We start from the raw sequence: 26,749 nt of genomic DNA, 5'->3' as shown, positions 1-26,749 counted from the left end.
TTACTTCTACATCCTCTTAAACTTGTCTCTCTCCATTCCCACTGCCATTTGCTAGTTAAGGCCCTCCTCATGTGGCCTCTGGATAACTTCATTGACCTCCTAACTGACTTCCTGCCCCCAGGCTTTTTGGCTTCCCCCTCTCCGCCCCATGTATCCTTCATTCTGATGACTGATAAACTTTTCAAAAATAAACCAGATCTTGATACTCCTCTACTTAAAGTCTGCCAGGAGCTCCCCAGTGCCTTTAAGATAAAATCCAAATCAATTAGCAAAATTGGGAGGACCTCTGCATATCTTTCTAGCCTCATCTATTGTTGCTTATTCCTTGAAACTAATTTTTCATTTTTGTCTCCTCCCCTCACTTCTGTGGGCACCTGCTTCTTTACTTTCTCTGTCAGGGGTCTTCGCCCCAGCTCCCCTTGACCTGGCTGCCTTCCACTCACCTTTGGAAAAGAAGTCTCCTCCCAGAAGCTATCTCTGAACCCCTCCCTCAGTCTCCCTCCCCCACCCCAAAGTCAGGTTTAGCTGTACCTCTGGGCCCTTCCCTTCTTAGATACTCTACCTGCTGTGTTCACCAAGAGCTTGAGCTTCCTGAGGCCATGACTATATCTTCTGTATCTTTACCTTCTGTAATTATCAGGTATTCCATATGTGTCTGTTGAATGAATAAATAGCATAAATAGCTCTTCTTAGAAGTCTGAAAGCACTCAATTTTGTTTTTATCAGAAAGAACAACTTATCACTTTTTTTGAGCTCTCCTCTCCCTCTAGCTATGCAATTTTTTTAAGCTACCGCAAGTATAACCTGATTTACATGCACTACTTGTTTATCCAGCCTAGTCATAATTTGACATTGTTGTTTCAATTAGAAACTGATGTAGTTAAAGAGACCTATATGCTGTCCACAGCACAGGCATTGTAAGTGAAACTTAATTGTTCATTAGATATAAATGAAGTCAGTTTTGTTATCTGATTGGCCCAGTGTTTTTCTTTCTAGTCTTGATTTAAACTTGGTCCAGGCATACAGATGGCCGATAGGCACATGAAAAGATGCTCCACATCGCTAATTATTACAGAAATACAAATCAAAACTACAGTGAGGTACCACCTCACACCAGTCAGAATGGCCATCATCAAAAAGTCAACAAATAATAAATGCTGGAGAGGGTGTTGAGAAAAGGGAACCCTCCTACACTCTTGGTGAGAATGTAAATTGGCGCAGCCACTATGGAGAACAGTATGGAGGTTCCTTAAAAAACCAAAGATAGAGTTGCCATGTGATCCTGCAATCCCACTCCTCTGCATATATCCAGAGAAAACTGTAATTCAAAAAGATACATGCACCCCAATGTTCATTATAGCACTATTTACGAGAGCCCAGACATGGAAACAACCTAAATGTCCATCAACAGATGAATGGATAAAGAAGATGTGATACATATACACAATGCAATGTCACTCAGCCATAAAAAAGAATAAAATAATGCCATTTGTAGCAACATGGATGGACCTAAAGATTATCATGCTAAGTGAAGTAAGTCAGAGAAAGACAAATATCATATGAGATCACTGATATGTGGAATCTTAAAAAAAAAAAAAAAAAGAAAAGAAACAAGGGAACTTATTTACAAAACAGAAACAGACTCACAGACATAGAAAACAAACTTATGGTTACCAAAGGGGAAAGGGAGGGAGGGAAAAATTAGGAATTTGGGATTAACAGATGCACATTACTATATATAAAATAGATAAACTACAAGGACCTACTGTGTAGCACAGGGAACTATATTCAATATCTTGTAATAACCTAAGAAGGGAAAGGAATATATATATTCAACTGAATTACTTTGCTGTACACCTAAGACACTGTAAATCAACTATACTTCAATAAAATTAAATTAAAAGAATAAACTTGGTCCAGGGATTTACTAGCAGAGTAGCCATAAACAGGTTACTTAATCTCATTGAATCATGTGTTACTCACCTACAAAATGGGATAAAAATACCTGGTTGATGGGAAGATCATATGAAATAATGTCTGCAAACTGCTATGTGTGGCCCTTAGTAGGAGTCAATATATGTGAGTCATTTCCCCCTTTAAGTAGCATTTAAATATAGAGTAAGGATGAACTGTCACAGGGTGATTCTCCTCGTCTCCCCATTTTTTCCTATAGATTGAATACCCTGAAATCCTTAAGTTCTCCTTTTACCTTAAAGCCATTGTCTGCCTTTTTCTATTAAGCAGTTCACTTCTAGGATGTTCAGGTTGTTATAAGAGCATACTTACCCATATTTCCAAATATTCTACTTCACAAAAAGATCTGCATTGAGAGAGGCAGAAGAGTGAGTAACTTTACAGGATTTTAGTGGACCAACTTGGACTTCAAGCTGGTTTGAGTTTCACTTAACTGGCCTGTTAATGTCTCCTTTCTTCATAGCACTAAAAACGACCAATCTGCGGTTTCCTTTGACCCTTCGAGATTATTGGACAATCAGTAGAGAAGAATTGGAGTCAGTGTGGGTTGCTTAGGTATTTCTTTCATAATGTTAAATGGTAAAATCTTGTTGAGCAATAAAAAATCTTAAGGAAGAAGTCATTTAGAATTAAACCGTTATTCACTGACCGATAGTCTGTTGTTGCTTTAGGTTAAGATTGTTTTGGGAGGGTATGGTTCCTATGACCGCAGAAAATCTGAACTCAGGGCTAATTCCTATACCTGTATCTTGGTAACTTGCTTTCCTGGCTCTGGGTAGCTGAGCCAATTGGCTCTCTTCCAAAGCACATTTGGGCTGCAAGGGAACTGCCTGCTTGGCTAGCTGGCAGGCGAGATTAAAGAAGAGATGAATGTTGTTTCTGGCAGCAGCTGCTGTTTTGTTCGGGGCAGTCCTAATACTATTTTGTAGTTCTCTGCATAAAGAAAACGAGCTACACAGATGCCCCACTTACCTTTCGACTTTGAAAAGTCTGTAACGTGGATCCTGGCAATGAATATTTTAAAACCACTTCTCATGGTCATAGAAAAGTTTGTTTTTTTTCTCAAGTTTAAAAGGTTGGAATCTTCTGGTTTCCTGAACAGCATATGTTGCCCTGATGTTCTTGGGCTGCATGCATGTTACTTTCTACTAAAGGAAAGGAGTCTGCAACCTGACTTCTGTGTAATAACACATGTTCAGATCAAGTAAATAGTTTGCTTTAGGGGGGCTTTGCAGTTCCTTTCTCTGGAATGTGGCTTTTTATTGTACGGAAGGCTATTATGCTCAGGAAGAATTGATGAATGGGTGAATATTCCACTGGGGTCTGTTGAGATTGGTTCTCAATAAAAGTGAGATTTAAGTAGGACCTTTGCCTTCAGAGTCTCCAACCTTGTCTTCCTGTAAATTTTCCCTTTTAAAGTTCCTTTTCAGTACCATCTGCCACTGTTAAAACCTGCTCCCAGAAAGAGACCTGCTATATCTGTCATTCACAATTGAGTGTGTATTTTAGTCACTATTACTTCCCTCCACCACAACTGTTTCTACTGCATATTTTAGTTCTAACAGTGCATAAGGATTTCTCATTAGTTTTTTCATCATGTAAATAAATTGAAGGCAACTTTTAGCAATGAAAGGGTTATTGGAATTTTATGTGTTGTGCGGAGTACATGGGGGCCACTTTTGACGCATGCCTCTAAATTAAAAAAAAATCTAGAACTGCCGACAATAAGATTAGTTTAATGTGACCGTGCAGTGAGAGGTTATCGTGAAATGAGAGGTTATCACACAACAAGCGTGACCTAGAGAGAAGAGTTGTACGATGCTAAAAACAAAGTAGCCAAAGAAAAATGTCATATGCAGAAGCAGAGAGTGTTACAGAAAAAACAGCAAGAGATGATTACCCAAATGGAAACGATACATTTTAGAGCAGAAGTCACAAACGTAGGGACATTTTGCTTCAGCTTTCTATCTAATAGGGTGTGTGTGTGCACACCTGCCTACATGTTCAGGCACCTGAATACCCTTGTTGGAGTTTCCAGAAATTAGAGAAAGAGGAAGAGAGAAAGCTCCATTGGAAGTCAATTGTCTACTAACCGAAGCTACTCTCAACACAGTTGAGAACTAAGAAATAAATTGAAAAATGCATCTGACCCCCAAATCAACATCAACACACCCGTGTACTAAAGGTCAGACTCTTTGTTCATGCAAGATTGATTCTATAAAGTCCTTTCCCAGACTCTTATTTGTATGGTTTTTAAGCACTTGTTTCCCTGATTTCCTAGACAATCCAAAACCTACAATCCACACAGCAAATCACTGCACAACACCTGTGGTTTGAAAAGATTCTCACCACCACTCCATGAACGGGTAATGCAAAAACGATTCTCATTCTAGAGACTGATAAACAGATACTCAGAAGGATTCGCTGGCTTGTTTGAGGTCACATGGTGGGGCTCAGAGATTTTCTGGATCCATCTTCTATACCCTGCCATCACACTACCGGTTTTCAAAAGCATGAACTTTTTTTCTTTTTTGCCCTTGGAAACCTTTGTTTGAACAAAATTTTACCCAGAAGCATGAACAAATAGAACAGAAAAAAACCTGGGCTGCTTTGCTTAAAGCAGGCGTTGGGGGCCCAGAATACTGGCGGGGCAGTATGTTTTCCTTACCAGGAACAGCTTGAACATCACACACTGCTCCATTCATTCAGTAATTCACCCAGAAAGTAAGTTTACTGAGCTCTGATTTACTTTTCTATTGCTGTTGGAATAAATCACCACCAATTTAGTGACCTAAAACAATACAGATTTATGATATTATGGTTTTGGAGATTCAGAAATCCAAAATGGGGCTTACTGGGCTAAAAGCAAGGTGTCGATGACACTGTGCCTTCCTGAAGGCTCTAAGGGAGACTGTTTCCTTGCCTTATTTCAGCTTCTAGAAGCCACTTGCATTTCTTGATTCCTGGCCCCTTTCCTCTGTCTTCAGTGCCAGCAATGGCAAGTCAAGTCCTTATCGTGTCACATCTTTCTGACCCTTCTCCCATCACTGCATCTCTCTGACCAGAGCTGGAAATGTTTTCAGTTTGTAAGGACCTGTGTGATTAGATGGGACTCAGAGAATCCAGGATAATCTCTCCACATCAAGGTCCTTCGCTTAGTCACATCTGCAAAGTCCATTTTGCCATATAAGTCAATATAGTCACAAATTCCAAGAAAATTAAGACGGGGCTGTCTCTTTGCTGCACCCCTCGTGGGCCATGTGTTGTGTTTGCCTCCGGGACTACAGGAGGCTAGAGATGGGCATGTTAACAGTAAAAATATGTTGCAAATAATGACCTGACAGTATAGGAGAAATAGGTAAACTAAGAAACAAACCAACAAAAATGAAAATAAAATTGTAAAAACAGTCGTTCAAACAAGTACAGTAATTTGGAGCTCCTTGGAGGTGGGCAGTAACAACTACATAACCAAAATGCTTCCCCCCCCCCAGCTTTATTGAGGTGTGACTGACAAATAAAATTGTATATATTTAAGGTGCACAATGGGATGTTTTGATATATGGATACATTGTGAAATGATGACCACAGTCAAACTATCTCATTACCCTTTATTCTGTGTGTGGTGAAAGCACTTGAGATCTACTCTCTTAGGAAATTTCAAGTAAACAATATAGTATTAACTGTAGTCAAAATGCTGTACATTAGGTCTTCAGAACTTACTCATCTTATAACTGAAAGTTTGTACCCTTTAATCAATATCTCCCCATTTTCCTCTACCCCCTAGCCTCTGGCACCCGCCTTTCTGTACTACTCTTTGTTACTATGAGTTCGACTTTTCTTTTTTTTTTGGATTCCACATATAAGTGAGATCATACTATATTTGCCTTTCTGTGTCTGGCTTATTTTATTTAGTCTTCCCTTTATTTGATGAAAATAAATCATCAAAGAGAAGCAAAGTTTAATATTTCTAGCCACTGTTTAGGAAATCAGGGAAATGTGTGTACTATATATTAGAAAAGTTTCTGCATAGAATAATATGGAAAAATACTTTTCCATTTAAAGAGGTAAGCGCCTCATTTCGGCCCTCTCCCAAGAATACTGATAGGGAGGTATTACTACTGCTGTGCAGAATTCTCAGTACATTTCTGCCTTGACTGCTCCCGCATCCTAATGTTTAGTTATGCCTGAGTGAATGATTGAATTTTATGAAAGGTTAATACTCATCAGTAGCAAAGTACTTGATCCTTGAACAACATGCATTTGAAACTGCATGGGTCCACTTTTATGTGGATATTTTTCAATAGTAAATACTTGCAGTACTACATGGTCCCAGGTTTGTTGAATCCCCAGATACTGAGGAACCAGGGATAGGGAAGGCTGACTATAAATTATACACGGATGACTCCTGCATTGCTCAAGGGTCAACTGTACATACAAAATTAAATTAAATTAAATATTAAATTAAATATCAGTTTACTTAATAGCTTTAAAATAAAATGCCTCATGAAATATAAGTTTCTCAGGAATATTTGGTTTTTATTTTTAATTTATTTTATTGAAGTATAGTTGATTTACAGTGTGTTAATTTCAGGTGTACAGCAAAGTGATTCAGTTATACATACATATATATATACACACACACACACACACATATATACACACACATACATTCTTTTTCATATTCTTTTCCATTATGGTTTATCACAGGATATGGAATATAATTCTCTGTGCTATACAGTAGGACCTTGTTGTTTAACCATTCTATATATAGCAGTTTGCATCTGCTAATCCCAAACTCCTGCTCCATCCCACCCCCACCTCCCTCCCCCTTGGCAACCACAAGTCTGTTCTCTATGTCTGTGAGTCTGTTTCTGTTTCATTGATAAGTTCATGTGTCATATTTTAGATACCAGATATAAGTGATATCATATTGTGTTTGTCTTTGTCTGACTTACTTCACTTAGCATACTAAGACGTAATCTCTGTGTCTATCCATGTTGCTGCAAATGGCATTATTCTATTTTATGGCTGAGTAGTATTCCATTGTATATATGTGTCACTTCTTCTGTACGCATTCATCTGTTGATGGACATTTAGGTTGTTTTCATGACTCGGCTATTGTAAATAGTGCTGCAGTGAACATTGGGGTGCATGTATCTTTTTGAATTACAGTTTTCTCCTGATGTATGTCCAGGGGTGGGATTGCAGGATCATATAGCAACTCTATCTTTAGTTTTTTGAGGATCCTCCATACTGTTTTCCATAGTGACTGCACCAATTTACATTCTTTCAGGGATATTTGAACGTATTAACAGATTTAAGTTTAGTCCTAACCAAACAGACTCCAATAAATTGAGCAAAATCATCTGTACAGATGTTTGTATATAACTGATCCCCCAAAAAATGCTGCCCTGGTGAAATTATTTTGCAATTATTATAGAAGTCTGTATTAATATATATTTTTAAACTATCAAAGAACATATAAAAATTATAAAATTAAAAGTTCTGAAAAATGTACAAATATTCAGCTGTGGCTTGGAATAGGGAGCAAACTTATCTCCATATGCGTGATATTTGAAAAATTATTAAAGTCTTGGAGAGATGGCGTCAGAGTCCTCACCAGTGATGTAACAGCTTTCTTGAAGTGCTGTGACAGTATGAGGTGGTGAAGAGGACAGAATTTCGAATTGGACAGACCTGAGTTTTCATCCTGATCTCACCACTTAGAAGTCACTGAATCTCTCTCTACCTCAGTTTCTTCATCTTCAGAATTAGCATAGATGAAACTTAAATTTTGTTTGTGGTAAGCTAGACAAAATGTTTGGTACATAGTAAATGTTCAGTAAGTGGAAGCTGTTATTCACTGTATTGTTCAGAAAGCACAAGCATCTGCATACACATTCAGACATCCTGCCTGATGGTACTGATGAACTACAGTATATACTCTATTTAAAGCCAGGCCCTCTGCTTGAGACAGGATTTCACCCCTTCCTGTCTTCTCAAGGACATCTGATATCTCTCTGTTCTGACCCACAGTGCCAATTGCACCTCCTACTGGATCATCCCCATAGGCATACAGACATCCTGGTATTTTTACCATCTTATAAATAAGACTCTCCCCTCCCCCCAACCTAATTCCTCACCAACTCCTGTCTCACTTTGTTTTTACTTATTTCTTTGTTCATTTATTTATTTGCTCTCCTTTGAAGGACACTTCTTTAAAAGAGCTGTCTATATGCACTGGTTTTAATCACTCACCTGTCATGCTCTATTAAATCCACTCCTGCCTGGCCTTTCCCAAACTGCTTCAATAAAAATGCTCTTGTTAATGTCACCAGTGACTATGCTGCTAAATCCAATGATCAGTTCTCAGTCCTCATCTTACTTGACCTATTGTGAGTATTTGATGTAGTTTCATAGTTTAACCTCCTCCTTAAGGTACTTTTACTTTTTCTTTTTTTCTTTTTTTTTTTTAACTTGGGTTCTTCCGCCTCCTCTGGCTCCTCTCTCAGGCTCCTTTGTGTGTTCTAAATCTTTTGCTAGACCTCTTAAGGTTAGAGCACCATAGGACCCAGTTCTTTGTTCTTTTTTTCTGTCTGTACTCACTCCCTTGATGGTCTCATCCACTCTTTTGCTTAAAATTCCATTTATATATCAAAAGCTGTCATATGTATATATCCAGCCCAAACTTCCCTCCTCAATCCAGATTGAAATATCCTGACCTAGTTTCATCACTAGGATGTCTCAAAACACATCTCAAACTGAGCACACTCAAAATTTAACTCCAGATCTGCCCCCCAAACCTTCTCTACCCCTCAGCCTTCTCCATATCATTGGATGGCAACACTATCCTTCCAGTTGCTCAGACCAGAATCCTTGGAGTTGTCTTTGACTCTCTCTCAAAGCACTCTCCAACTGTCAGGAAATCCTCTCGGCTCAATCTTCAGGAGGCATCCAGAATGTAACCACCTCTGGGCAATGCACTGCTATGACCCTTTCTTGCTTGGATTATAGCAATATCCCCAAATTGGTCACTCTGTTTCTACCTATTGTTAGCCTACTCTGTTTCTACCTATTGTTAGCCTAAAGTCACAGCAATTAAAGTGATCTCTTTTTTTTTGGAAATAATTTTTAGAGCAGTTCACAGCAAAATTGAGAGGAAGGTACAGAGATTTCCCCAGTGCCCCCTGCCCCCCACACATGCATGGCCTCCTCCGTTATCAACATCCGACCAGAGTGGTGCATTTGTTGCAACTGAGGAACCTACCCTGACACATCTTAATCACCCAGAGCCCATAGTCTACACTAGGGTTTACTCTTGGTGTTGAACATTCTATGAGTTTAGACAACTGTATAATTACATGTATTCAGAATTATAGTATCATATAGAGTATTTTCACTGCCCTAAAAATCCTCTGTGCTCTATTCACCTCTTCCCCTCCAACCCCTGGCAACCACTGATCTTTTTACTGTTTCCATAGTTTTGCCTTTTCTAGAATGTCATAGTAGTTGGAATCAAAACAGTGTATGGCATTTTCAGATTGGCTTCTTCATTTAGTAATATGCATTTTTTTCCTCTATGTCTTTTTATGGCTTCATAGCTCATTTCTTTTTAGTGCTGAGTAAAAGTCCATTCCCCAGATATACCACAGTTTATTTAACTATTCACCTGCCAAAGGACATTCTGGTTGCTTCCAAATTTTGGCAATTTTGAATAAGCTGCTATAAAAATCAGTGTGCAGGTTTTTGTATAGACACACATTTTCAGCTCTTTGGGATAGAACCAAGGAGCATGATTGCTGGATCATATGGTAAGAATATGTTCAGTTTTGTAAGAAACTTCCAAACAGTCTCTTTCAAAAAAGTTTTAAATATGTCGTATCTCTCCTATGCTCAAAATCCTGCAATGAATCCCTTTTCATTCACAGTAAAAGTCAAAAGTCCAGGTGGGTATACAAGACCCTACATGACCTGGCCTCTCCATTCTCTCTGACATTATCATCTTCACTGCCCCCCCTGGTTTATTCTTGCTGTTCCTTAAATAAAGCAGATTCCTTAAATCAATGAGTATGCATTTATTTTATAATAATGGGGGAAAAATATATACTTTCTGAAAGTTGTCAGGGTAGTGACATTCCAACTAAGTTTTTTTTCTTCTCCAAATGTTTGATAATGATAATATATTACTTTTATAATAAAATATCTTGAAAGATTCAATTGAAAACAACAACAACACAAAGTAGACCTTAGGGCCTTTGCACTAGCTTCTCTGTCTATAATACTCTCCCACAGACATCTGCTTGGATAACTCCCTTAGTTCCATCTAATCTTTGATAAAACATTGCCTTCCCAATGAGGCCCCATCAGATATCAGCTTGGTAGTACACCTGGTGCTGCGTGAAGCCTCTGATGCCTCATGAGTGTGATTGTCACCTTGAACCTAAGACCATGCTGCTAGTAGAGCAGAGTAGGCATTATAATTCTGATACCCTTCAGTGTGATCTAATTTTTCTTTTTTCACAGCACACCTTTGACCTACTATATAATCTGGTTATTTATTATGTTTATTGGTTATGGTCTGCCTTCCCTCAGTAGAAGCTGTTTTTTGTTTGTTTGTTTTTTTGCGGTACGCGGGCCTCTCACTGTTGTGGCCTCTCCCATTGCGGAGCACAGGCTCCGGACGCGCAGGCTCAGCGGCCATGGCTCACGGGCCCAGCCGCTCCGCGGCATGTGGGATCTTCCCGGACCGGGGCACAAACCCGCGTCCCCTGCATCGGCAGGCGGATTCTCAACCACTGCACCACCAGGGAAGCCCAGAAGCTAAGTTTATGATGGCAGGAATTTTTGCTTTTATTTATTTATTTATTTTAACTAATATATCCCCAGCATCTAGAACAGTGCCTGGCACACAGTAGCACTAGGTGCTTAATAAATATTTGCTGAATGAATGAATGAGTGAACAAATGTTTGTGTAGTTTCTTCAGTGTCAGGCATAAAACATGGCAAAGAGAAGTCAACAGAATTTCTGCCCTTATATTTCTTTTCTTTCGTCTAGTCTTATTGAGATATCATTGACATATACACTGTATAAGTTTAAGATGTGCAGCATAATTATTTGACTTGCATACATCATTCAGTGACTACCATATTAAGAACATCTGCCATCTCATATAGATACAAAATCTATATAAATCCAAAAGAAATAGAAATGTTTTTCCTTGTGATGAGAACTCTTAGGATATACTCTCTTAACTTTCTTACGTAACATACAGCAGTGTGAATTATATTGATCATGTTGTACATTACGTCCCTAGTACTTATTTATCTTATGACTGGAAGTTTGTACCTTTGGACCACCCTCCTCCAGATCCCCCTCCCCCACCCCATGCCTTTATATGTCTTAGAGCCTAGAATATGAATATGGTTATTAGTGAGATTGGCCATTTACAGAGGTCCTTAGGGAGGATTCTAAAATCATATCATGGAAGAGGATCTTGGAGAAATATATTTCAAGGGAGGGTTAGGTCTTAGCAATGACAGTATGAAAGAAAGCTTGAGTTTAAGCAATTATACTTACATGCATGAAGGGATATTAGAGGATATTTTATGTGTTGGGATTGTCCAAAAAGAAGAATCTCCCAAACAAATCATTTACACAATTCAGTCTTCATTTTGGTCCAAGGGAGATGATGCTATGAAGAGTGGGACCCAACCATGCTCAAAGTAGCCTTAAACAAAATTAAGCAGGATTACTGCTAAAATACGTAGATTACAGTGGTAAAACAATAAAAGGGTTTTAGTTTCGTTTTGAAGCCACTATTATCTATGTAGGTAGCATTGTAGTCTTAGAAATTTTAGTAAATGATAATTATAATTTGGTCCAGTGTAATATCGATATAGCTTGCAGATATTCATTGAAAATAATAATCCAGTTCCATATAATACATGGCTGATTACATAATAAATAGGAAAGATTTCTAGCCATGTGCAGATGGGCCTTTGTGTAATTTTAAGATGCCATAGATGAATGTTAACTCTTAAAAGAACTCTCACATTTAAAAAATATCTCCACATCTCCATGTTTTGCTCATGCTGTTTATTTTTCCTGGAATACTTGTCCCTTCCTTGTCAACTCTTGCAAACTCTTCTTTTGTCCTCTAAAATTCAGCCAGAGTCACATTTTCTCTCTGGCTTTTCTTGGCACTGTCTTTCTGCCACGAATTCTCTCCCTTAAGGTCAACTGATTAATTTATTCCTCCTCTGAGTTCCCAAAGCATTTATCACGGGGTGAGGGTGTCACTTACTTACCTGCATCTGCATTTCAAGGGTGGGTTTTTTTTTTTCTTAACATCTTTATTGGAGTATAACTGTTTTACAATGGTATGTTCGTTTCTGCTTTATAACAAAGTGAATCAGTTATACATATACACATATTCCCATATCTCTTCCCTCTTGCGTCTCCCTCACTCCCACCCTCCCTATCCCACACCTCTAGGTGGTCACAAAGCACCGAGCTGATCTCTCTGTGCTATGCGGCTGCTTCCCACTAGCTATCTATTTTACATTTGGTAGTGTATATATGTCCATGCCACTCTCTCACTTCGTCACAGCTTACTCTTCCCTCTCCCCATATCCTCAAGTCCATGCTCTAGTAGGTCTGTGTTTTATTCCTGTCCTACCCCTAGTCTCTTCATGACATTTTTTTTTCTTAGATTCCATATATATGTGTTAGCATACAGTATTTGTTGTTTTCCTTCTGACTTACTTCACTCTGTATGACAGATTCCAGGTCTATCCACCTCATTACAAATAACTCAGTTTCATTTCTTTTTATGGCTGAGGAATATTCCATTGTATATATGTGCCACATCTTGTTTATCCATTCATCTGTCGATGGACACTTAGGTTGCTTCCATGTCCTGGCTATCGTAAATAGAGCTGCAATGAACATTTTGGTACATGACTCTTTTTGAATTATGGTTTTCTCAGGGTATATGCCCAGTAGTGGGATTGCTGGGTCGTATGGTAGTTCTGTTTGTAGTTTTGTAAGGAACCTCCATACTGTTCTCCATAGTGGCTGTATCAATTTACATTCCCACCAGCAGTGCAAGAGTGTTCCCTTATCTCCACACCCTCTCCAACATTTATTGTTTCTAGAGTTTTTGATGATGGCCATTCTGACCGGTGTGAGATGATATCTCATTGTAGTTTTGATTTGCATTGCTCTAATGATTAATGATGTTGAGCATTCTTTCATGTGTTTGTTGGCAATCTGTATATCTTCTCTGGAGAAATGTCTGTTTAGTTCTTCTGCCCTTTGTTTCTCTAGTGACTGGCTCAGTCCCTGTCTCATAGTACAGGCTCAATAAACAGGTATCAAATTTGAAGCATTATACTCTTTTTTTTTTTTTTACCTTGGTCACTGATTCATCCAGCAAATATTTATTAAGAGCTTTTTATATTCAAGGTTCTGCTATGTGTTGTAAAGATATTGAAGAAAAAAAATAGATGCCCAGATTTTTAAAAACATAAAATATAGTGTAATAAGAAAAAATAAGCCATGCACAAAGGTATCTATTTTACATATTTGAAAGAGTTATTTTCAAAGAGAGGTGTCTTGGTGGGCGTGTGAGTGTGGGTTCATGCTAGGATTCAAGAATGTCTTCCCATTGACTAAGAATATATTTTTCCTTATTAAATGGCTGAAAAGCTGTGATTCAAAACAATGATTCTTTTGATGTCTCACAAATTCGGTTAAATTCTGTCCTATATCTAAATCTCTCTCTCTCCCCCTCACTTTAACTGGGTGTACTATTAGATTATCAGATTAAAGCACTGCTCAGGGTTTTGCTGCTACTTGCCAAACAGTCTACATTTAAAGTAGAGAAAGTTTCTTTTGGTGCCTTCAGGTATGAATTTTATGCATTCCCTAGTTTTTAGAAAACACCTTAAGTGATAAATCCTTCACATGTTGCTACAAGTTCATTCCTAATTGCCATTGGGGAATTGCCCGTAGAAAGCTTTTGACAAAAGTTAACAATACTGTCATTGAAATGAAAAATCCAAACCATATTTTAACAGAAAATGTTTTAAAAATTTGGTCAGCATAGTTTGAATGCTCAGCATCTAATTGCATCTAATTGTATTTAAGCCAGTAGCGTTAAAAAAAAAAAAAAAAAAGGTAGATTCCCTTTTCCACATTAAGGCAGAAGATGTTAATTGTTAATAGTTTTAGTGACTACGGATTTTCACTGATGATCACCAGCATTTTTTCTGTTTTCATTTAGACTTGGATTATCACTTGCATTTATCTTCAACTGTTCCTATTTAATCCTCTCGTCAAAACTCAAGGGATCTGCAGGAACCGTGTGACTGATGATGTGAAAGACGTTACAAAATTGGTAAGTAAGGAATGCTTTCAATTGCCGTGACTCTTTTTCTTGTACTTTTTGAAAAATATTTCCTTTTTTCTTGCCCCAAATTAGTACTTTTCGAAGACCAGGATAGAAGTCACTGAGTTATTCTAAAGAGTTTGTAGAGAGCAGGTAGGGAGATATTTAAGGTCATGGAGCATCTTGTCGGTAAAGTTGGCCTGTTGCACCCCACGGAAGTGGCTTTGTTTCTTTGCTGGTCTTTTCATCTCCTTCACAGGCAGTGAAGGACACTGGCGAGTTCTCTGTGTGCTGATGTGCCAGCACTAGCTTGTTCCCCATTATCTCTTAAGTGTTTTATTTCCGTTCCACATGCCTTCCTACTCTTCTCTAACGAGCCTAACAAAAGATCTGAGATGCTCTTTCTCCCCTTTCCAACAGCTTGAAGACCCTGTCACATGCGGGTGGGTGTTTGCTCCCTCAGTAAACACAATTGGAGTCATTTGTTGCCCAAATGTTGACCAGATTCATCTCCCACATCCATCACATTGGAACTCTTCCCTCAGGAAAAGCCATTTTACACTGGTGCCCCTTGGTCACTGCCGGCTTCGTGCCATGCTTCTCTTAAGATGCAAACCACAGAGAGGGAGAGCATAACACAGCATCTGAAATGCCTTCCTCCCAACTCTCACGATCTAGCGGTGATTGTACATGCTCACTTGAGCTACGGTGTGTGCTTTCAGGATGAACCAAGTTTGAGAAGCAGTTTTCTAAGTTCAAAAGAGCCAAATGGCACTCAGTTATTTGAATATTATCTAGGGAACGGACGTGATGTGAGAATAGGAAAGAAATGAGGATTGTAGTATGTAGAAAGAAAGAAAAGTATATTTTTTGAGATATTTATCTTCCCTATTTTGATATGCATTTCCTGGTTTATATGTTTTATTTTGGGTTCATAGCCAAACTCCAAAACAGAAGTTTAATGCTACGATCTGAGTCTTGCTGGCTTAGTCTCAATGCAGAATTAAGAATACACACACACACACACACACACACACACACACACACACACACACACACACACACACACACACACCATGCAGATTTCTTTGGATACTTACAAAGTCCAGGTTTAAAAATATACTCTGGTGCAGTGCCTGAAGATGTATCACTATGTTTTATCTGAGAAGCTGGTGACCAAAGCAATGCAACATTTGCCTACTATATGCCCAGCTAGGTATAGGGATGGGGGTGGGGTGATGAAGTACTTTTTTCAAAACATGTATCATCCTTTCCCTCAAGCTGCATGTTAGTTTGTGAACCAAGAAACTATATTAAAAAGAAAATGTTTATATTTGAAATTTGGTATCAATAGAAGGCACTCATGAAATGTTTGTTCGATGAAGTAAGGATGTGTACCACTGTGCAGCATCATAATCACCTGTGGCGCTTACGAAAATCATAGGTGTCTGGGCCCCCCCGATTCAGCAGGTCTGAAGGCATCTACATTTAAAGACATTCCTTAAAGGAGGTTTAAGAACCAGTGCTCTAGATGGTCTATTCTGTCACAGTTTAGAGACCAAAATATTGTGACCTTGATTTAATCTCATTTCTTATTATGAGTAGTTTTATCTATGCTGTATGGATTTATATAAATGTTAGATTAATACGAGTCTCCAAAATATGCTTAAAGTAGGCCACAACTGGGAAATTACAGCTCTCATGGGGCTGCTGGTAGAACAATGGAACTAAGATGAGCAGGGGAGGTCTGAAGTGGTCCTAGGTGTCCAGTTTCAAATATGTGGGCAAGGAGTCATAGATGGAAGGAATTCCTTCCCCCAAGGGCAAATGTAAAAATATCATTAAACTGAAAAAAGTCTTTTTGTCACCCCTCCAGCACCTGACTCAGAGGGGAACTTTTTAATTTCAAGAGTTGATCTAAATGAAATTAGTGTGTTTATTTTGGATTATGGGGGGGGGGGATCAAGTTAGTAACAAAAAAGGACTTAGAAGATCACTTCTAAATGCATAAAGACACACTTAATGCCCAGCCAGTATTACATAGAGTAGGACATTGAAAGATATAAAATAATCCCTGGTCTCAGAGTGTTTATAATCTAGTTTGGCAGCTAACCCATCTCTATGAATATGAGTGCATATCACTCAGTCCGCAATAACCACATGTAAATGGATACCATTTGAAAGATTTTCTGGTATAGCGTGGGACCCAACCTATGCTAATTTATTGGTTCCAAGAATGGATTTTAGAATCTGGCACACCTGCTCTTTGACCTTAGATGAGTAACTACATTTCTAAATCTCAGTTCTTCCCATTTTGTAGTGTAGATTAAATAAGAGGATGTATATATAAATTTTTTACCGCAGTTATTATCACATAACCTCTCTGTGCCTCAGTTTCCTCATCAGTGTAATAGATTAACAGTACAATTGACCTTTGACCAACACCGGGGTTAGCAGTGGAACATCCTTCTCACAGCTTGTAGTTGGCCCTCTGTATACAAGCTTCCTCCCTAGCTGTGGTTCTGCATCCACAGATTCAACCTACCATGGATCATGTAGTACTGCCGTACTTAACTGTTAAAAAAACAAACAAACAACAACAACAAAAAATGGGTATGAGTAGACCCATGTAGTTCAAACCCATGTTGTTCAAGGGTCAACTGTACTTAACCTCATAGAATAACTTTAAAGATTAAATAAGTGAATAGAACAGTGCTAGGAACATAGCAAGTGCCTGCTAAACACTGTCAGTAATGGTAGTAGTGGCATTTGTGGGGTCATAGGATACTGGAGTCGGAAGGGAATTTAGAAACAATCTAGACAAAGTACTTCAGATATAGGAAAACTGAGACCCAAGAGTGGTGAAGCCCAGCTCCTGGTCCCATTACCTGTGCTGTATCTTCTAGGACAGTGGTTTTCAAACTGGCTTCAAGAGCCCACCTAGCCTCTCTGCTTTTATTATTTATGTGTCTGGGTTTCTAAATAAGACTTGACTTGAAAAAACAACTGAGCTTATGAAAAAACGTTTGCAAGCCACTGCTTTAAATCAGCGTTTGTGGGATATCATTTGAGAACCATCCAGTCACAATCTCTTAGGGTATGTGTTAAAAGTATAGCTATCAGGGCTCTGCCTCAGAAATACGGAATCACAGCTTGTGGAGATGAGACGTAGGAATGTTAATGTTTCTGACTAATATGCCAGGTGATAGTTATTTGCATAGAAGTGGCAGGACCACTTAGGCCATAATACTTACAATATTGTGTTGTTTCCATGTCTGAAAAGAAGCTGTGTTCCCATCCTTAGCCTAAAACTCTTTAATTTCACTAATTCAAGCAGCAACATGAGTGACTTTTGAGTTTTATGGATATAGATATTCACAGCCTCTCTCTAGAGAACAGTGGGGCAAAAAAGCATCTTCAAGCAGGTCAGGCTTACCAGGGTGTTTCAATACCGGCTCTGCTATTACCCAGCTGTGTGACCTTGGACAAATAAGTCCCTGGACCTTTCTGGGATTCAACTTCTGGTTTTGAAAATGAGGAACTAGGACATGATCAATACTTAGTTCTTAATCTAGGATTCATAAACTTTGAAATTCTTGCAAATGGAACTCTAAATTATGCCTACGTGTGCCTTATGTGTGTTTCTAAGAAGAGCATGTATAACTTTCATCTGCTTCCCAGAGACGTCTGTGACACCCAAAAAGATAAGAACTACTAAATCCGATAACTTGGGAGACCGTTTTTAGCTCTGAGATTCTTTTATTCCATGGAGATACTTTTTTAGGCTGTACCTTTTGGAAAGATTCAGTTATGCCTTGACTAAAGGAGGTTATATCGAACAAGAGGATCTGGTTTCTTTGCAGGCATAACTTTGGTACATTTTATTTGAGAAAAAGAAAGTGGGTTGAGAGTACCTTTTTGCCTTGTTTTTCATAGTAATTTCTTCAGCTGAAATCATTCCTTTGCCCATTCGGCCAGTTCCTCCTTTGCTTTAGGTGGCACCTTGCACTGTGCCCACAAACATTAAGTCTGTTTGCTTGGGGTGATTCTCATGTCACAGAAGCACACGATTTATGACTTTACTGTCATTTTCTTTTAAATTTCTTTTTGGACACTTTGTACTGCCCCTGCAATCCCCATGGTTTTCATTTGAAATCCTTCTGGCATGTTTACTCAGCATAATAGTTCATCTATTTACAGAACATTTTGCTTTGTTTCCAAAAAATGTTACAGGACTTGTTTTAAATGGCAAACTCAGACCTACCTAAAGAAAGGGTCAAGTATCTGGGAAGGGGATGAATGAAATTCTAAAAACTTGTATCTATGGGATGGTTCAGCTGTAGCTTTTAATGATTGTTAAGTGTTAATATAAGGAGGAATCCAAATATTGAAATAGTTCAAATTAATTTTTCCTTTTGTTCTTCCTCCTGTTCCTTTCATTTGTGATATTTTTTCCTTCATTTGGGGGAATTTAATTGAATATGACTTCGTTGCTTTTTTAAAAACCTTTTTATCTTTAACTATCTATTGAGTAATTATTTGTCTTCCTCAAAATGTTTAAGGCAGGTTGCTGTCCCAGCCCCATCTTGTAAAGGTGAAATTACTCTGTCTTTTCAAGGTCAGTCTACAAATCAGTAGAGTAGAATTAAAAGTCAAGAATTCGTGGTTTTTCCCGGTCTTGAAGTAGGCACTTATTTTAAGTAGATTATATTAATACATGACTCTTAGAGTTTAAAATAATGGAAGATTATAAAAATATACTTAGATAACAAATTTCACACTTTGAATGGACAGTTTTGAATGATGCAGAATTTTTATTCTTCTTCAAATACGATGTTCTTTGGATAGAATTACCACTGCCTTAAAACGGAAGATTGGAGTCTCTGAGACTTCCCATTTCTAGGTGAACTCTGAGCTTTATTAAGCATATCTTCTCTTTAAAAGTAGAGGTCTCACATGATTTTGTTTGACCCTTGAAGAACAATGGTTTGATGGCTGGAGAGTTTTTAAAGTTTATTTTGATTAGTTTGCAATATTTAGCATTTAAATTTCTGCTCCTGTGGTCAGTAGAAATTTTTTTTCTCTGTTTAAAGCTAAATTTAGGACTTATAGTATGCAAAGAAAGGACAGAAGCGTATTAGAAGTAATAGTCGTAAAAACTGACAAGTAGTGGGCTATGTTACCAAGCATGTCAATCTTATCATAAAGAAAAAATTGTTCTTCCTTTATAAGATAAACCACTTAGGTACAAAATCTCCTGCTCCTTGACTTTTTAAAGTAATCATCATTGTGTGAGTATCCAGGTACCATGCAAAGCACTTTGTTTGGATTCTCTTTTAGTCATCACAACCCTAGGAGGTAATTATTTTTACCAACAGCTTATTGATTTAGGGAGCTGAGGCCTGGTAATCGTTAGTAACCTGACAATCCTCACCTGGAAATAGGGAGCTGAATAGAGGTTTGAACCCCTAACTGCCCATCTCTAGAGCATAAGAACCCAGTTCATAATTTATGATGTTTTAACTTAAGATGTCAATATCAACTGCAATTTAAGAATTAGCATTCTATCCTCTTGAATTTTATTCTAGGTAGTAGTCACCTTATCTTATGATTAGGAAGCAGTCATATTATAGAAGTTCAATTAGTACTACTTAATTGGAATCCACATTATAAGGTGGGTCTATGAAATAAACCAAAAATGTTTTTAATCTCTTCTATCTGAAAGGAGAATGAGGGTCATCTCACTTCATTTAGATATTCTTCACTGAGAAAATACGACCCAGAAAAGTCTTTATGAGTTGTCATGTTAATTTTTTCTAAATCACTAATTGAGTTATTAAAGGGAAAAAAAAGGTAATTAACCTGGTTAGTTAGATTTTTGGTCAATATTAACAAGAGACAGCTTATAAGGAGAAATAAAAAGACAGAAAGCTGGGACTTCCCGGGGAAGATCCCACACGCCACGGAGCAACTAAGCCCATGCGCCATAACTATTGAGCCTGTGCTCTAGAGCCCGTGAGCCACAACTACTGAAGCCAGCACCTGGATTCTGTGCTCCACAGCAAGAGAAGCCACTGCAATGAGAAGCCCCCGCACCGCAATGAAGAGTAGCCCCTGCTCGCCGCAACTAGAGAAAGCACGCGTGGAGTAATGAAGACCCAATGCAGCCAAATTAATAAATAAATTTTTTTTTAAAAAGGCAAAAATCTTTGTCCTATGTTATTTCGGAAGACTGAACAACCAGCATTACACTAAGCTGCTGCAGGAGTGAACTAGGATATTTAAAATATAAGCGTAAAAGGTTTTTTGCTCTACAGCAGTGATTCTTAAACTTCTCTGGGTCTCCCAACACTCTGAAAACTGGACTCTTTCCTCAGAAAGGTTCACATATGTGCGACATTTTATGTAGTGTCAAGGGAATCATGAGTTATTACTACTGCATTTTGATTCTTATCTAGAACTTGGGAGAAACAACTGAGACAAGTGTGTCTCACTAAAGATGTCCAAGAAGCCACTGATTTCATGAGACTTAGAGACCTCAATGTTATTTGAATCATGAAATCCAAAGATTTTAGATAAGTGATCTAGAGAGGGAGTTAAATGTTCTGACTTTGAGTTCTTTTTCTCCTGAGTCCAAATACCTGCAGGGTATGGTAGGCAGCCAGTGCCTGTTTGGCTTGCAAAGACTTTTTCTTGGCTGAGTTTCCAGCATTTCTACATGCCATTCTCATATGCATTTTACCTCCTCATGTCACTGAGTATGGTCAGTCCTTAAGACATCCAAAAAAAGATAGCAAATGGGCCCATCTAGCAGTAGAGTGAGCCCATCGCAAAGTGACTTGTTTTTGCAGTTTTATGCATTTAATTATCTAGCACAGTATTTACACCCTCACACTCCACACCACAAAGTTCATTGGACCTTTGGAATAATTGGACCTTTGGTAAATTTTCCACCAGTTAGGTTCTATTTTATTTTATTTTTTGCCCTGAACATATTTTACTAGAATAGATTGGTTTTTTCAAAATCTGTAGCCTTGGTTATGTATCCATTTCACCCTACCAACAGTATGCTTTCCTGAAATCTAAACCAGTCTCTGCTTTTTCAGCTTCTGGTCTCTGTATAAATATTGAATGCATATTTAGTACATTCCTAGTGGTGTTCTAAACTGCCCCCATTCTTTATTCTCTCCTTGCTCCAATCCATCCCTCCAGACTAACCTTCCTAAATTGACGGTCATGTTCCCTTCCGGCTTAAACACCTGCAGTGTAGCACCACTGCTTAATTCCATGAGAAAGGTAAATCAGACTAAATTTTTCATAGTTATCTACTTCACCCTCTTCATCTTACAGACGAGGAGTAGAGGTTCCACAGGGAAGAAGCCGTGTGCCTGAGGCAGGAGTGACTTGCTGTAGGGTTCTGGTGGTGGAAATGGTCTCGCTGAACCTCACTGCCTCCCTCTTGGCCTCCTTGGCCCGGGATTGAGGTCCCTCACTAATAATGGCTTTCCTGGGATATTTCTTACCTCCTACCTGCTAGAGCCTGAATGATCTGTCCCTGGTCTCCCATGTCTTTGTCTTTGCATATAACCCTATACCTAGAATGTCCCACTCCCTTGCAATTAATAATAAACACTCGTACTCATTCACACACCACGCTCAAGCACTAAGTATTTTAAACAAGTTATATGATCCTTGTTTAGTCTTAATAAATCCACTAGCTCGATTCTATGATTCCCATTTTACACATGTGGAAATTGAGGCTAAAGAAGATTAAGTAGTTTGCCCAAGATCTCTGAGTTAGCACGTGGCAGGACATGGATCCAACCTGAGCAGTGTGTCCCCGGGACCTGTGCTGTGAGTCCTACATCAAACTAACTGCCTCGAAGGAACAGCTTATCTTCCTAGTTCTAGGTCAAAGCCTCCCTCTACTCTTATCAAATTTCTACAGTGCTCAATATATAGAGAGAGAAACCGAATTTATCACAAGGATATCTGTGCTTTCTGAATGCTATTTAACATACTATAAATGCTTGGAAAGTAATATAATTCATGAAGCAGCCATAAAAATATACAACTTGACTTCCTAATTTCTCTTCCAAATGTAATTGGAAACAAACCAATGCAAGCCAAGAAAGTAATAATGCGGAGACTGATCTGTAGATAACTGTGCTGAGACCAGCACACAGAGCCAAGATTTGTATCCTTACCTCCAATAGGTACTCCTGATGACTGTGACCTTGGGATGCCAGTTAACCTCTCTGTGTTTTCTTCTGTGAAATAGGCTTAATAACACATATCTCTGGGGTCGTGATAGAGACTGTGTATGAAAACTTAAATTGTAAAGCATTTTTCAAAAATAGTATTACTTTTCAGTTCCACCAGAAATTAAATATCAGTAAGTCCATTTAATGCAGAAATTATTATTATATATCCCCCAAGTGGTAAGGTGTGGAGATTTCAGTGTGTTGGTCAGAGAACTTCTTGTAAGGTTCCTTTGACTTCTTTGCACCAATTTTTACGTATAGATTACTAATAAAACAGAATTGGCCAGCATATCGCTTACATTTTTTCTGCCCTTTCGGTACGTACTCAGATCCTCAGTTATCTGAATACCAGTTTGGTCAATTCTGTATTTATTTTCTGATAATGTTAATTGTGCTTAAGGATGGCTAGATTGTCAAGCAGCTTGTGTTCTGAACACCTGCCACTTCTTGCCATGTTTCTCCATCTGGAATGACTTTTGTTTACATGGTTGGTTCATAACAAAACAGAATGTTGCTGCTCATTCTGATTCCAGCTTTTAGCTCAGCTGTGTCTTCCACTGGGGCTTACATAAAATAACAAGGTCCTTTTGCTTTTCAAAAATGGGGATGGGGCTTCCCTGGTGGCGCAGTGGTTGAGAGTCCGCCTGCTGATTCAGGGGATGCGGGTTCGTGCCCCGGTCCGGGAGGATCCCACATGCCGCGGAGCGGCTGGGCCCGTGAGCCATGGCCGCTGAGCCTGTGCGTCCGGAGCCTGTGCTCCACAACGGGAGAGGCCACAGCAGTGAGAGGCCCACGTACCGCAAAAAAAGAAAAAAAAAAATGTGGATGAAGATCCACAAGACAAAAGAAATTAGGGAAGCGTGGTGGGAAGTTTGACCAAGAGGAAGAAAGTTAAATGTAAAGAGTAAGAGAGTCACCCGGAAATTAAAGATTTTAAAAATGCCACCTTCTGTGGCAGCCCAGATGTGTTTTCAGTAAGCATCAAGGACTTTTCTGTTTTATTGGGGCTGGCATGACGAGGGTTGATGGTGAGCCTCACAAGTGGAAAATATCTAGGACAAGTGTGCAGAGAGTAGATAGATGAAAATATGTAGTTGAGCTAAGAGGCAAGGGAGGCTCTGCTGTCAGAGACCTGAGTTCTAGTCCAGACTTAACACGTAATAATCGTGTGACCTTAGTCAAGTTTGACTTCTTTGAGCCTTAAGTTCTTCATTCATTAAATAGAGATACTATGTGAAAGGGATTCTGAGGCTTGGATGTGATCGTGCAACATAAGCCCTTGATAAGCACAGTGCCAGCACATCATAAATATTTGGTAAGTGTTAGGCTGGAGGCTGAGATGAGTGGGAGATGATACCATTGGAAGTAGAATGGTAGCATGCACGGTGGGATCAGCTACTTCCTTGGCTCCGCTCTGACTGCTTATGCCTTTAACTAGATTCTTTTCTCACCAAATTGTTCTCAGATTCCAGAAGCTATTGGCGAAGCCAAGAAGAAACCATATGGATTGTGTTCTGGGAGACTTGTCAGAGATGACCTAGTCTGGCAAACATGCACAACATCCCAGCTTACTGTGGGGAATAGTAATGATTTTAGAGACAGGGTAAAGGGGAAAATGAGTCCACCAAGGCAAGATAGACCTATTGAGGATATAATAAAGCAAAACCACTTTTTTTTACATTGTGTATTGTTTTAAGACTCAATGGGCTAAGTCAGTTTATACATATTATAAACGGGCCATATGATACAGATGGAAAATTTATCTGTGCTAGAAGGGTGAGATGTAAGAGGTGGTACTATATGTAGAAAAGGAGACAAGTGAACCTAGAACTCTGTAAGCTACCAGGATGTGTGTCTTGGAAGTCAGTTGCCAGTATAGCTCTCAGTGAAGAATATGGACTGATTGGCACATTCACTCATCTCAGCTCATAAATTGACTCTCAGACATGGGTACTTTTGTCTCCGCTTTACAGGTGAGAGAAACCAAAGTACAGTTTAGATTTGTTCCAAATTCCCTGGTTCTAAATCAGGTGCTTGTTCAATTTATGCCACAGTGACTGGTGGAAATGGGTTAGATAGTCTTTGAAAGCCTTTAAGAGAAGCTAGGTAAACACTTGAGGCATCTCAAACGTTCAGGACCAGCTAAGTGGATTTAGTTATATCACAGAACTGAATCTTTCTAGATTAATTAAGTGATAAAGCATTTGCCACTCATAAGTATCATTGATCTTTAGAAATTTCACAGACATTTTTTTCTAGGATCAATGTAGAACAGTAGTTCTCCAACTTGAGCGTACATCAGAGTCACCTGGAGAACTTGTTACATAAGATTCAGTAGGTCTGGTGTGGCCCATGACTGCGTTTCTACAGATTCCCTGGTGATGTTGACATATCACTTGGTAAACCACTTACAAGTAAAATATACTGTGTTACTGATCCTTTGGAGGAACAAATAGGAATATAATCCTAGAGGGAAATTCCAAGACCACAGATGGAAATTGAAATTCAAATCATGTTTCCAAGACTCAGTAGATTATACTTAGCCACCCATAACTGAATTTGGAGGAAAAAAGATTTGTATTATCACTTTATTTCTGGAGAGTGCCTTTGATTGCAAAGGGAAATCAAGAATGAAAAATCACTATATATGTAAATATTGAAATTCAGTAGTAACTAAAAGCATAGGTGTTTTTCTCCAAACCACTAAAAACAATATGACGACTGATATGTATGGATTTTCTTACAGATATTTTTTTCCTTTTTTTTTTTTTTTTTTTTTTTTGGTCTCTGTAGGTGGCAAATCTTCCAAAAGACTATAAGATAACCCTCAAATATGTCCCCGGGATGGACGTTTTGGTATGTAAACTGTACATTTCTGGGTTTCATTTTGGTAGCTGACAAAAGAGATGGGATCATTCATATTGAGATAGGAAATTATCTGCCATTTAGGAGTTTGCTAATGGTCAGAATTTGAAGAAGGTATCTTTGGAATTTGACTCACATATTTTTTTTTCCTCAGGCAACTGCTAAACTTTAGTTTTGGATGAGCATTTCAGCACATGTGTCTTACCCCTGTACTCCCAAAGTAAATAAGATCACCTTCCTTAGAGCTAGCCCCTGATTTCTCTTTTTGCCTTCAGTCTTCCTCCAAAAAAGGCTTGAGTGTAAAATTATGTAAATTATTTTCATACCTGAAAAGGTCCTATATAAGTCTCCTATTTAATTTGAGTTAATTTGAGAACCCAAAATGTTTTATCTCTGAATTTATTTGCAATGTGATTGATTCTTAAAACCTTACAATAAAAATATGTGGCTATGATTATAGGTACTCCTTTATTACTGTAACTAAGCAATTTTGTTTTTCTCATTACATAGTATCAGTATTCATACATGAAGAACTATTTCAAGCATAGGGAATAATGTAATGACTGTGTACTCATCACATAGCTTGTCACAAATGTATTTTTTAATAGTGAATCATGATAAATATAACTAAAGCCCCATATATGCCCCTTTCCTATATCCATCAGTGCTCACTTTGTCTCTCAGGAATAAGTATTCTGAGCTGGAATTTTTCATTCCAATGCATGTTTTCAAGGCTTGACCTGAAGATACCATCCCCTTGGAGCTGTGTTGAGTGCAACAGCCCACAGTAGCCCTGCTCTAATACTTTGATTGCAAACTGTACATCCATTCTTAAGATTTTTTGCATATTTTATGTTAATGCCATTATACTGCATGTATCACTTTGCAACTTGCTTATATTTTGCAACATGCCTTTGACGTATAACATGTTCCATGTTAATTCATTTTAACTACTGTATTGTTCCTTTGAGTTAATTTAAAATCATTTGGGTTACTCTCTGCTCTGCAACTTGACATCTTTCTATAACTTACCAAAAATACTTATTACACATCGACTTTGTGCAAGTTGTCTTAAACTTTGAGTCCTTTCTGTGGACGAGTCCATCAAAATGATTACCAGTTCAAGTATGTTAAGCACATCACTCAGTGCTGTGTTTAAAACGCCTTTCAAAGACTATAAGGTTATCATTTCAAGAGCATTCTCTTGAAAGGCATATTTCTTTTCATTAGTCTATGCTAAAATATTTACTATCT

General features: G+C 38.4%; 1 protein-coding gene across 9 annotated transcripts in view; it reads left to right on the top strand.

Moving 5' to 3' along the window:
• Positions 1 to 26,749, top strand: part of KITLG (KIT ligand) — an 89,503-nt gene that overhangs the window by 23,816 nt on the left and 38,938 nt on the right. For 6 of the 9 annotated variants that reach the window (XM_059080103.2, XM_059080105.2, XM_067009844.1 and 3 more), the window contains exons 2-3: positions 14,262 to 14,375; positions 25,424 to 25,486. In XM_059080103.2, coding sequence (XP_058936086.1) covers positions 14,262 to 14,375; positions 25,424 to 25,486 — 177 coding nt within the window. The remainder of the gene's footprint in view (positions 1 to 14,261; positions 14,376 to 25,423; positions 25,487 to 26,749) is intronic. The other 3 variants (XM_059080104.2, XM_067009846.1, XM_067009843.1) reach the window with 1 other exon arrangement.

The sequence above is a fragment of the Kogia breviceps genome, chromosome 12 (genome assembly GCF_026419965.1).
Source record: "Kogia breviceps isolate mKogBre1 chromosome 12, mKogBre1 haplotype 1, whole genome shotgun sequence".
NCBI classification, from domain to species: domain Eukaryota; kingdom Metazoa; phylum Chordata; class Mammalia; order Artiodactyla; family Physeteridae; genus Kogia; species Kogia breviceps.
Note: the sequence above shows the minus strand (reverse complement) of the source record. Positions and strands in the feature narration are given on the sequence as shown.